At 40.7% G+C, this 12782-nt stretch overlaps 2 protein-coding genes across 2 annotated transcripts; one reads left to right on the top strand and one right to left on the bottom strand.

Moving 5' to 3' along the window:
• On the top strand, positions 1-4886 carry LOC110981439 (UPAR/Ly6 domain-containing protein cold-like). The gene is made up of 3 exons (XM_022239020.2): positions 1-398; positions 975-1103; positions 2234-4886. The coding sequence occupies exons 1-3, from the start codon at positions 341-343 to the stop codon at positions 2458-2460; spliced, it is 414 nt and encodes a 137-aa protein (XP_022094712.2). The 5' UTR covers positions 1-340; the 3' UTR covers positions 2461-4886.
• On the bottom strand, positions 3856-10873 carry sprtn (SprT-like N-terminal domain). The gene is made up of 6 exons (XM_022239019.2): positions 10349-10873; positions 8975-9083; positions 8428-8472; positions 8221-8295; positions 7463-7727; positions 3856-6617 (listed from the first exon to the last, which is right to left on the bottom strand). Exons 1-6 carry the CDS (start codon positions 10696-10698, stop codon positions 5794-5796), a joined length of 1668 nt encoding a protein of 555 aa, XP_022094711.2. The 5' UTR covers positions 10699-10873; the 3' UTR covers positions 3856-5793.
• Between the last annotated feature and the right edge of the window lie 1909 nt (positions 10874-12782).

Raw genomic sequence — 12782 nt, forward strand, 5'->3', positions numbered from 1 at the left:
TATTTTTACTTCGGCGTACGCGTTGCGTGGAGGGCCGGGGAAGCATGTGGGAAGGAAATAGCGCAACTTATGGATAACTTATGCCTAGGTAGTAACTTGTATTCTTTTCAAATGAAAAGTGAATCTTCACATTTAAGCTGAAGATCCCACCAGAAACACCAACAAGCGTCGACTGGCATTAACAGGAACTGGTGTCAGGCGTCACAACGAGTTACCCTAGTTGCAGGCTGCATCCTGATCATGATGATGATGTAGGCCTAGTCTGACTTTGAAAGTAAAAGATTGCGACCTAGCAGTAGCACTAGCAGGGCGCCGTGTGGCCTCCGTATATCATTCGGTGATGTGGTGCTCTATGTTGTATCTGTTTATTGCCTCGCTACTGATCTGTATACACACTGGTAAGACATACACCTGCATACCAGGGCGATTTGTTTTAATTTCAAATGTTCAAATTTCAGACTGTTTGTGACTGTTCCCAGAATCCAACACTTTTTATAGGAAAATGTCTTTTACATGTTTTATGTGTAAAGAGAATCACCATCCAAGTGGTGCATTATTAATCACATTCAAGCCCTCTAATAAACATGAGCCTAATCCCTTAGGCCCTGTAATTAGCATATAACTGGCCATGCTGACACAGTAGCTGACTTGGTAGAAGTCACAGCTCTGGCTAATCTGTAAACAAGGTATTAACAGAGAGTTTGCTGGAGAGTTCTTCCATAAACTGAAGTTCTTTATGATATGCACCAATAGCAAAAATAGCCAATGTCATGGGACCAGTTCACGGCCATTCAGAGTATTACAAATCTAGCTGTGGGTGAAGCATTACGCCTGTAATGATAAGCAATGTGCCACATGTATTGGCAACCCACTTTCAGCTGAGAACAACTGCTAGCAACTTTGGGCGCCTGACACATGAAGATTTCTCCCCCAACCTGGCCTCAAATCAGTGTTTCCACATGGTTTGGTTTTAGTGTACAGTCTACAGTGCTATACATGTGCTGCTGAGGATACCAATGAGAACTGCAAAATCAACGAAGCACCAGTCTTAAGGACATGCCCATCTACAGAAGACCGGTGTCTTACACAGGTTATCTATTCAAGTAAGTTACAAGCAAGCTCAAGCATCCTGTCAAATAGGTAATGGGGCTGATAGATTGTAGCAGATGAGTCCCTTTCCACCTGTTAGGAAATTACTGATAATTATTATAAGTTGACAGTTAAATGTAACACAGGAGGAATGGAGACGGAAAACCTGTTACAGAATGATCTGAGAACTTGGGATTTGGATAGTTAGAAGGAACCCACATGGTTGGGCAAAAGGACTTGTGAAATATCCAGGTGTTTTCATAAGGAGTCATCGGGCTTGAGTCCCAGTCCCAGGTTAAATTTCTTTATAGATATTTTCATAGAGATTCTCTAATTTCGACTCGGTATGTAGGCCGGTATGTAGGCAGGACATAAAAGCATACAGCTAAATGTTTATTAACTGAGCGGAAAACAATGACAGCAGCAAGAGAGGAACATTTCTTTGAAATAAAATAACACCTTAAAAGGAACTACATGTAGTCACTGATATGTTTTTCACCATATTAAAAGTACAGTAAACACTTTTTCACTACTATTTAATTTCACGTCTCCCTCAAATTTTCCCCAAATAAATTGTACATGTAGATCTGTGTCATCAAAATACCGGTAAGGTACGAGTACATAGGGAAACAGGAGCGATACTCAAGGGACTATCACTTTTTAGGCCTTATTCAAAGTCCATGGTCAACCTACTCGTAGCCTGTCTGCATAGGAATCATCCCCTCTCTGCTGCCTGTGGTTGCCAGTGTTTTTTTGTGCTTTTCTGTACTAAGGACCTCATCACTCCTGGTGATGGGGAACAAAGTCATCAAATCGTCCCCATTCAAAGGGACGCATGTTCAGTTGAAATCTTTTGAAGATGAGACATTGAGAGTGTTTTATCTCCTTGTCAGTTGTTTTTCTGTGTTTTAAGTTGTATTTCTGCAGTGGGTTTCTTTTGCCTGATTGTTGAGGAAGGGGTTGTTTGTTGGGCGGACTAAATATTGTATCAGATTTCAATAGCCTCTCTGTTAGTCTATTGATCTTGATGTAAAAATTGATCTCTTTGTAAAAAGGATCAATATATTGATTATTTATTGTAGAACAATTATTGTTATCAAGTTTGCAAGTATTGTTATTATTGTGGATTCTTCCATTCTTTCAGCTGAGCGAGGCAAGTTGAGGATTGACAAGTACTGCGCATCTCAAGATGGGTGTGATGCAGCCACTGAGCAGCTTGGGAAGCGCTATTTCTGCGACAAGTCGCGGGCAGGATGGGGCTGTGTGGAGTGCTGTGACACAGATAAGTGCAACCTGAGCAATGTCTCTCGAGTGAGGGCATCCGTGGCAGCTGTGTGTGCTGTTGCCATAGCGGCTAGATTTGTCAGCTGATTTCCTCGTTTTCCTATCCTCTTTATTGTAAATTGAAAACAAAAATCTGCAAAATCTTGCGCAGTTTGGAACTTCCTTGAATTGATCAGAATTCTTTATTGCATACTTGTATAACTTGAAATAGCAGCTGCATAGGATTTCTAGTCTTTTCACAGATGAACTGCAGGCTCATGTATTCCACAGCTTTCAGTCATTCTTGCATATCTAAATACCATTGAGAACTACATGTAAGTGAAGCACTTTGGACTTGTGGGCATTCATTGTTTGCCCAGTATCCATACCCTGGAATGATCCAAAGAACCCTTCTCAACCCTCAGATTCGTCTCCGTCGTGGGGTATGCCTGTTCTGTAGGCTCCGACTTTGGCAATGTTTGGCTCAGCACAACTTGATATTGTGCATCAGGAATATGAAAATGCCTGATGGGAAGCCAAAGAAAATTGTGCCAAACTTAAGTAGTGTCAACGATTAAAGGGATTTTTAAAAAAATTGTTCCAAGAAGCCATGCTTGGGAAAGGCCAAAAGTTCTAAAGTCATTTGCTAGAAAAATGGATTCTATCTGGACAGGGGTCCTGTAGTTGATGACCACCTGTGGCAATCCACTGGAGTTCAAGTGCAAGAATTCTGCGCACTTTATGCATGCCCATGCTTCCCTTTCTTCCTTTCACAACACTTTGGCCCAAGGACTGAGCATACAGTTACATGTGACTATATACCACTGAGGAGAGGGTATTACATGCCCATAGACGAAGCACAGGCACTTACCACTGAGGACAGTAGATTGACCTCCGAGGACAGGACAAGCCAACAATGTATAACTGCAGCTTTTGATTTCATTGACCTACCCCATTTGCAAGTTAGCTATGCCCCGTGGACAGCCCTATGGAATTTTGTACATTGAAGTTTGTATCTGATTTTGTGCTTTCCCCATCCTTTTGTAATTTCACAAGTTGTATTGAATGTGATTCTGCTAGAACAGGTCAAATTTTAGAGATGTACATATTACTTACATGTGTTGGACTGTTTTTTTTCCTCCCAAGGTACTGCAAATGTAAGGGCAGGTACAGAGTAAGAACTTTCATTTCATTGAGAAAGGTCCACAATAATAGATCTTTGACTCCTCCGATATTGCAGCAGCCTTGAGACAAGACTACCAAGCCACAGCTTCTCCTTCCTGCTAAGCACAGGGAGATACACTGTACATACATGTATATTTATGTAAATGTATATATGGCTAATGTTTTCAAGTCGGGTTGCCTTTTGCCTGTATATGGATTCTTATACATGTTATGCTTGTCCATGGTATTTTGGTGTAAAAATCTTTTGTTGTGTTCAAAATAAGATGAGACTAATTTCTGTGCTCTTTTATTTATTGCACTATTCATATAGTTTCATGAAACTTTCTACTTTTATTAAATCCTCACTCTATGCTTTTAGAGACATTTCTAAATATTACAAAAATGACACTTGTACATTGGGCACTAGTAACTTAGACATTTATAGCATTGAGATGGTTTCTTCCACAGTTCATTTTCCTTAAAGTGTGCTCTTCTATGTAGACTTGCATTTTAACGTTGTGTAAGTACACGTGCAGGAAAACATTTGTTCCCTTCCTATTTATTCTTCTGTAAATGGTATTATTTAGTAGAGTTTTTTTCAGTTTTTCAAAATTAAGTGTGGATTGTGTGTGAATTTCAGCAAAAGTTATAGGTTTTCCTCCCAACAAAAAATTCACGCGAGGAAAATCAGAATTCAACACGGGCATGGATGTCGCAAGGGACAGTATTGAAGAAAATCAAAAAGTTAAAAAAAGGAAAATAGAGAGTATAAAATTGGCCACATGTACTTCTGTGAAATGCCTCAGAAATGACTCCCTCCCCTCCACTGTTGATGCTTTACCCATCCTGCAACTTACCCCCATCCTGGAATGGGACCCCCTTGTAAACATTTAAAAGGACAAATGTAACATTGCATGCATGCATGACACTCTAGGTCAAAGTTATATACATACATGTAAGTATCGCTGCATAAAACAGGTAAAGAAAGGGGCACTTGAAATCTTATGCTTTTTAAAACTTTTATTATAATAATCTCTTCTTAAATGCAGAGTAAATGTATTTTATAGTACAAAAAGTACTTACATGTAAAAGTGAAAACCTGATATACAACATAAAATTTCTTAAGAGTTATAATCGAGTGAGTCATCACAGTAATTGCTGGTCCATAACCAGTTGATCCAGTGTCTCCTGATATCCCAAGCTATTCAAATGAACTGTGACAGGAATTCTTGCATTACACCACCCACTCCTTCCTTCCCAAATCCCCCTTCCTCATCCATACTTCTTCTTGTGCAGGGTTTTAAGTTTTGAATACGTAACAATTAACCTGTAGGCACATTGCAGATGGTAATAAAAACGGCAGTACTTGATTTACAGTGTAATGCAGTCTTTGTCATTCCGTCATGCAAGCATTGTTCAGAGCAGCTGCTCACATAAAGCCTTTCAACAGTTACAATTTCATTTATTACATTTTCAGCTCTGTAGAAAGGTTCATGGGTTTTGTCACTATCAGCTAGGCCCGTACTTGTACAGATTTGCCAGCTGCATTTGCATAAAGTATACAATTTGAAATACTCTGTCACATGACAAGAACAATTCTTTCTGCCAAATGCAGTCATTGTATCTACCACTGGAAGATAAATGTACCATGAAGTCGAACTGATATTGCTCTAAACCTGGATTCATCATCTCACATAAATCAAATCTAAGCGATGGTCACTCTTTCATTTCTGACGACTGTTTCTTCCTCATTTTAATATATACAGCACAATGTAAAAATGTCACCTAAAAACCATGATCTACACATGCGTGTACTCCTGTCTAAAATTGTCATGTGATGAGTAATGAACTGACTTGTAGAAAACTTACATTTTCCCATTTTGGGTGGAAATACGTACATGTATACCATTTGGGAAGTCTTTGAGAATGTTTGATACACATGTTTATGCATGTACATTTGGAAATAAAATGGAAGGTTTCTTGTCTTTGAAATGAAAGCCTTGCATTACTCTCTCTTCCCAGCTTGAATAAACAGGTGAAAGACAATTTTTTAATCCAGTCAAAGAAAACTAAGAGAGTCCATTTTGAGCAATAAAATTAAGTGAAGTGATGTACATGTATGGAGCCTATGACTTTACAGCTTCCACTCGTAGGTACTGATAAATGTATTGAATTGTTCAAACTAACATTTAAAGACATGCCTTGAAGCAAGAAAAAAAAAGTTGTAGTGCAATCATCCTTCCTTCACACAACAAATAGTCACACCCTCGACCTCTGTCATGATAAGCACTGATCAAGGTGCTGGTTGATTTTGGACCGTTCGACTTTGCATTGACAAACAGGGCAGTTGACCATCTCGTTATCAGGTGTTCTACTTTCTCCTTGTTCAGTGCTCTTTGTAGTGTTTCTCGTAAAAGATCCATCTTGGTGTCGTTCGTTTGCTTCACTGTCTCTGGGGACATAGTCAGTTTTGCCTGACTGCTGTCTCATCCGACTGAAGGCATCTATGATGGAGTCCTGTTTCTTCCCATGATCCTCTCTGGCTCCCTTGGAAGTGGATGCACCACTGTTTTTGGTTTTGGATGCGGCATCAGGTTGGCTGATCACTTCTGGTTTCGAGGTGGGTGAGCTATCCGCATGCTGCGAGCTGCTTTGAGTTGGAAGACCAGAATTATAGGCGTGACAACCATCAGGCTGAGAGGACCTAGCTTTGCTGTCTGAAGTGGAGGTCTCCCCGATTTGGAATCCATTGGAGGGTGCCTCTTTGAGGGGCTTGTCAAACTTCACAATCACAATGTCCTCCTCGTCCGAATCATCGCTGTCAAATATCGCTGCAAGGGCTCTCAGTCTGGCATTCTTGGACTGGTTATCTTGGCTAGCATCTTCCACCTCCTCCTCGCTTTGGCTTCTTGAGGCAGGAGATGACTGGGGAGGTTGCTGCCCTGGAGACTTTTTTGGACCTTCAACCTTCTTCAGGAATTTGTCCAAGGTAGCCATTTTGGGTGGCACCAATCTAGATGTGGAGCCAGTTCCTCCAACTCTAAAACCTTTACCAGGAAATGATGAAGTTGGGACATCATCAGTTGCCCTCTTCTTTGTATCTAACATGCAAGATTCAAAAATAAAGACACTTGTAAATTCACTACAGTATGTATTACATCAATAACAGTGATACACCACAATTTAAAGCAATACACACCTAAGCCTGTGTCCCAAACGGGCTTCCAGAGCTACGGCTAGGTCTATTATCTGCACGTCGCCACACATTTCAAATGGAGCGAAGACCTTGACCTAGCTCTAGACAAGAGATTCGGATGCAGCCTAAGAGAGGTAATGTTTTTTAATTTCATGGGTGGCAAGACAATAAAATTAGTCTAGTCCTTGTTCAAAAGGAATACCACTTGTCTTACACCAAGCAAGAATAGATGGGTGCACGCACACAGCGTTTGTGTCCCTACCAATGAGACACCTTTGCTATACAAACATACAACCTCTTTTTCCTGCTCAAAGTGGAATTAACAACTCCTACCATGGACAGACACGTGAATAAGTGGGCTCCATATTTTTGCGGATACATTTGGTACATACTTGCACATGTACCATACTCATCACGTTGCTTACTATTGTTACACCCCAGGTGACCGGTACAAGTCACCGTGAGGGTGCACATTAAAATTGTGACTCCAAACTGTAGGAGAAGGAAACATGCAGGCACTTGTTCATCACCACTCCTACACTGAACAGTTGTAGGATTATTTCCACTGTACTAGTAGCAAGCACAAACATGAAAAATGGGGGGGGGGTGTTCTTGAGATAAACAATGTGTACCTATTCCAGGCCCCTACACTATGTCAAAAAAAATGCCTGAAGCCATGTTATACTGCTCAGGAGGACTTATGTAGATCCGTCTGTGACATTTTCAACATCAGGGTTCATAAACTCTCACCATTTTCAATGTCGTCCTCATCGGCATCTGCCTTCTTCCGCTTAGTTCCTTTCTTGACTCCGTATCCTTCAGGTTCCTTGACCTTGGTATACGACCCCCCACAGGTGCGCTGATGCTCCGCCCACCAGGGGTCCCGCTTAGATGGTGCCCTGTTCATGGCTCTGCGCACCATTCCGTAATATGGGGGTCGTTTCTGACAGGGTCCATTGCAGCGCCACCAGTGCTGACGGTACACATCCACTTCATCATGAAAGTTGTGGTATATCTGGACCGACAACAGTTTTTGATTGAAGCCAAACAAGAATGGTTGCATGTTTGCTATGAAATTAACCAAAATTACAATCCAGGTTGCATGGGCATTACTTTGTAAGAAAGGGGGCTTCAATTCGTTTTCTGTTACACACAAGGCCAAAGTCAAATGGTTTATTTCTTTTGTTACATTTTTAAACAACTCACTGGTTTATTGTTAGTAAAATCCCACCCGTGAGTTGATTTTCTTTGACTAAATGAAAGCTTGATTGTAAATTGTACATCAAATAACGTTTCCATACTTGGGTTTACTTGATTTCTGATCTTCAACTTAGGGCTATCTCATATCAGATAAGTAACAAATGACCGGAAAATACATTTAACTAGCACTGCAGAGCCTTCATGGCATCATATTTTGGGCACAACGATTTCGTAAACCCAAATGCAGGCAAGTTCTTTATGGTGGGTTAAACTCATGAACCCAAATTTGTTAGTAACAAAGAACTTACAGTAATGTTTGTGCCAGTGGATTGATTCAATCTGTTCATGTGCTTGCAGAACTCTGGTCCATGTCCATCATGATCCTGTGAGAATACAATTTTCAAAGATAATGTCCAATTGTTCAATATAAGTATAGTTGTACAGAAATTAAACTTTGGCCCAACACCTTCAAATATGGAAAATTACCAATATTGCAATCTATAATATTGTCTTACCCTGTTATTGGCGGTCACAAATAAATAGGCGTGGATCATCTCGTGCTGTACAGGTGGAAAATGAGTGGACACAATTTAACGATAAATTCATTGCTTATTTTATTCATTGCTTACATCTTGGGTAATGTTTTTCTTTACGTTTATTGATAAAATCCAGTGATAAAGGAATGATGACAAATGTACGATTTGCCAAGCGCAAAGACTTTGCAGATCTGCATGTAGTTGAGAGGCCACACTGGATTGGTATGTCAGTAAATCAGCATGATTGCACTGCACTATCAGTTGATGATGTTCGCAATGTCCCATCCTATTTCCTTTTTTTTTTCCAAATAAACTTCCACAACCGCAAAACAGAAGGAAAAGGTGACTAGGTTAAAGACAAAATTATTGAAAATTGTGCAACAAGATCAAGATTGAGATTGAGCAATAGCGCAGATTAGCCAATCATGCCCAATACATGTATGTAAACTGTGACTAAACCAGGGCTGGAAAGAGCACAGCAGGGTGGGGCAGAGCAAGGTGAGGGTAGGAAAGGGCACAATCTCACCAATAATGTTTCCACTAAGTCTTTTCTTGGTCTCAGCTTCAACAATGGGGCACTCAAACGAATGGAGCACAGTCCTCCATGCCCTTCATAACAGCATAAACCTGCACACCTGATGGAAAACATTGCAAAAGTAATGCAGAACAACATGTGGCATTTCAAGAGAAAATTTCTCCTGTTTCAATTCCCAATTAGTACATGTAACTGTATAAAAATTCTAAGTCTTCCACAAAATACATCTCTGACTGACCTTACTGCTCATGCAGATAGGGTAAACTGTGTTTATACACGTATATAGTGAAGAGTATGTTTGGGCAGGTGAACGTGCATACATGTATCAGCAGAAGTTTATTCAAATCAAATTCAAGCAAACAGCCTACATGTACATTAACCAAACACAGATTTTACCATGCAAAAACCCCAGCTCTGATGTTCTACCAAAAAATCTCACTTTTCCCTCTTTTGAAGTCACATCAATCCCTATGTATTAACTAATCAGTGGTACATCTAGCAATGGGATGGATAACCCTCACTCTTCCAACATACTGATTTTTTAAAAAGAAATGTTACATCCCAACTAAAGCATAAGTCCCAATAATACTCGGGACAGTCCCAACTGTAGTGCTGCAGTTGGGATGGCCCAACTATTGTTGACCAATGTCTGTCGGAAATGTCTCAAGCATGTCAAGTCTCAACATTATCCAAGTCAATGTGTCTCACACTTGACACAATTCATCTAAAATGTGGCACTTCATCTGTTTCTCTAGCCCAATGACCAATGACATTTGTAAACAATATGACTTAGGCACATGCTGGGCACATCATGCACTCAGGACCTCTCTGCTGTAGTTGAGCCGGCCCAACTGTAGCACTCTAGTTGGGACGGGACTAACTATAGTTGGGACTGATGCTATAGTTGGGGCGTAACAGTATACATGTATGTAAAGACATCAAAGGGCACAGCAAAATCTCTGAGAATACATGTAACTATCCATCATGCTCAGGATTACATGCATGTGCTACGCACAACCTTCAATTTGAAAACTTTCATCAGCAAGTCTTTATGCAATAGAGGGGAAGAACTGTGGGGTCTAACGCCCGCCTTCATGGGAGTGGGGCGGACGTCAGACCCCACAGTTTTGGAGGTTACAGTACATGATGTACATGATTACATCATGTGGGCCTAGGTCTACGTCTACCTCCTTTCTGCCAAATTTTTCACCAGCTTTACTGAAATAAATCTGTCAATGGCAGATTGTTCTAACTGTATAATCTGAACACAACTGGATAGTTATTTTAAAAAGATGTTGGTCTTCCTGACTAATTCTGATGGGGGTATTAAAGTAAAATCTTTCCTCTCGTTCTGGTAATGCTTACAAGGTCATTCGTGGACTCCACCTGACTTCGACGCCTGCCAATCGTCCCCAAAAATACTTGTCATTGAATTCCAGAAACATGGCTCTCATGTCGGGGTTAGGGTCCAACAGTTCCCACCGCTCATCTACAATGGACATTGGCTGCTTTAGGCTCGGATTTACGGCTTGTGATACACTGCCAAATTCTCCGAATCCCGCATCATGCTCATCAATTGAACTTGATGATGCCCACGCCGTCGACGCGGTGCCAGTGGATGGTTGCTCATTTTCTGCTATCTCCCGTACTGCTTCCTCGTCGAATTGCGCCTGTAATTTCAAAGCAAGTTCTAGATCCCTGTCTCTAGACATCATTATGACAGTTTACACTTATCCCGTATTCGTCCGGCATGTCCAGTACTAGTCAGTTAAACTTTTGCCCTCAAACGTGATTGCCAAAAAAGCACACATGACAAACGCCGCGCTAATCCCGTCCCACGTTTTTCGTGGCGGCATTAACTTAACGCCACACACGATCTGACATGTCCGATGTACAGTATATATATATATATATGAGTCATGGGAGAATGTCATGTGACTTAATCAGGTGACCGTTTTGTTCACGCACAAAAAAGTGCAGGGGGCCGGGTGTGAACATGTGCACTGATCTGTGTAGAGATAAATCAGTGGTGTGGTGTGAATCATTTCAAAACACCACACCTCCTCTACGCCTCTGTTAGGAGACAAAACACTCCTATGAGTATGACGGTCTTCAATCGTAGCTCAGGACGCTTGGGAAAAGCCGGAGCTCTCGCTAGGTGCCGCATCTTTGGTACACTGGATTGTGTCTTTATTTTGTCGCAGGAAATTCCATGCCGTAGAGTGGTTTACAATCCAGACATTCGGTCTAATTTATGTTTTTCAATTTCAACAAAAACCTCTTCCTTAGAGTCTGAAAATCAAGTTTTAAGTTTAAAAAACTTTATTTTAAAAATTCCGTGTTCTGATTCTGAGATATAACAGTTTTAATGTATAAGCTAGCACGAGTAGAAAATAAAAAAGATTCACATTTTGTTTCAATGTAAAATATCTACCGAGGCAAATAAAATACTTCGCTTAAATATAAAATATTGCTTTTTATGTTGCCTAGACGTACCCCTTCGAATGGAATAGAGTATGATATGGGTCGATTCTTAGATGACACGGGCAACATAATACTGAAAAACTCCACTAAAATAGCACAAAATACATCTGTTTAACAAATTTTTACGATAAGACATTTTGAAGAGTACCTTCTAGTACCCATGGTAGAATACCATAAATTTGTAACATATCAAGAGAGTAAACATCCTTTGTCAAGTTAAAATCACGGTAAATTCGCGGAAATGACCCTTGCACCCGTAAAAGACGAAATTTCGATCGACGTTTTCACTAGAAATATTGTCGATCGCGCATAAATGAATAGTTCGTGCAGTTCAGCAACACGTGCCCGTACTTTTTGCTCTCTGATCCCACACGGTTTGTACGATGTCATCGCATTGAATATCGAAGTGCCGAAGCCACGGTTACATTTTCGACAAAGTGATATCTTTTTAGTTGTGATTTATTCGCCCATCTGCGATGAAATAGGAATATCTTGCCACTGATTGCATGGAATGTGAGATCCATTGTTGAGGAAAAGTCTTGCCCAAGAAAATTACAAAACGAACAAAGTTTTACTTTTGTAAACTTGACCGGGAGTGGAGCACAGTATGCGAGCAGAGGGTCTGGTTTAGCTAACCAGGCGTGTTTTTTTTTCAGAGGAAGCCAGATACACAGGTATCTTGGACTGATTTTTGTCAGGTCAAAAAACCCCAAAACAAACAGACAAAAGGTACTTGAGCTGTCAATGTGATGTAGAGCAGACATTGAATGGCTTTATCGTAACTCAGTAGAGCTTTATTTCCCGGAACTTTTCCAACCTGAAATCAACCCAGCCAGAGGTCCATCCGACTCCTTATAAGAACCCCTTAATTCGCAAAGCTACATATTTTACATTTTTCTGTCTTCAATGGCCAGGAAGATGGAACTCTCTAACGATGAGATAAATACCTAAAGACAGGATGGATCGGGCACTACTGTAACTGTAGCTGTAGAAATTAGAGCCGACTACAGCTTGATGGAAAGTTCACGGAGCTGTAAATTTTCAAGCAACTAAAAGCACACAGAGGGAGAAATGTGTGGAATTGAACAAATAACTGCCCCTTAGCATTCAAGAAATTTCCGTGATGAATTATTTTTAATTTTTGAGAAAGAGTCATCTCCAAAACAAATGACACACCATCATTACTGAAGCTTGTCCAAAAAGGCTGCAGCTGATATTCACACCCACTCCCTTAGATGAAGTGGGACCTCGCAAATTCCCGGACGCGATATTAGAAGAGTTGCGAGTAGAACCCATGGAAAATGGAGTATCCCGA

This window comes from Acanthaster planci, linkage group LG01 (assembly GCF_054643075.1).
Source record: "Acanthaster planci isolate LZ-2023a linkage group LG01, COTS_SCS, whole genome shotgun sequence".
Taxonomy (NCBI): domain Eukaryota; kingdom Metazoa; phylum Echinodermata; class Asteroidea; order Valvatida; family Acanthasteridae; genus Acanthaster; species Acanthaster planci.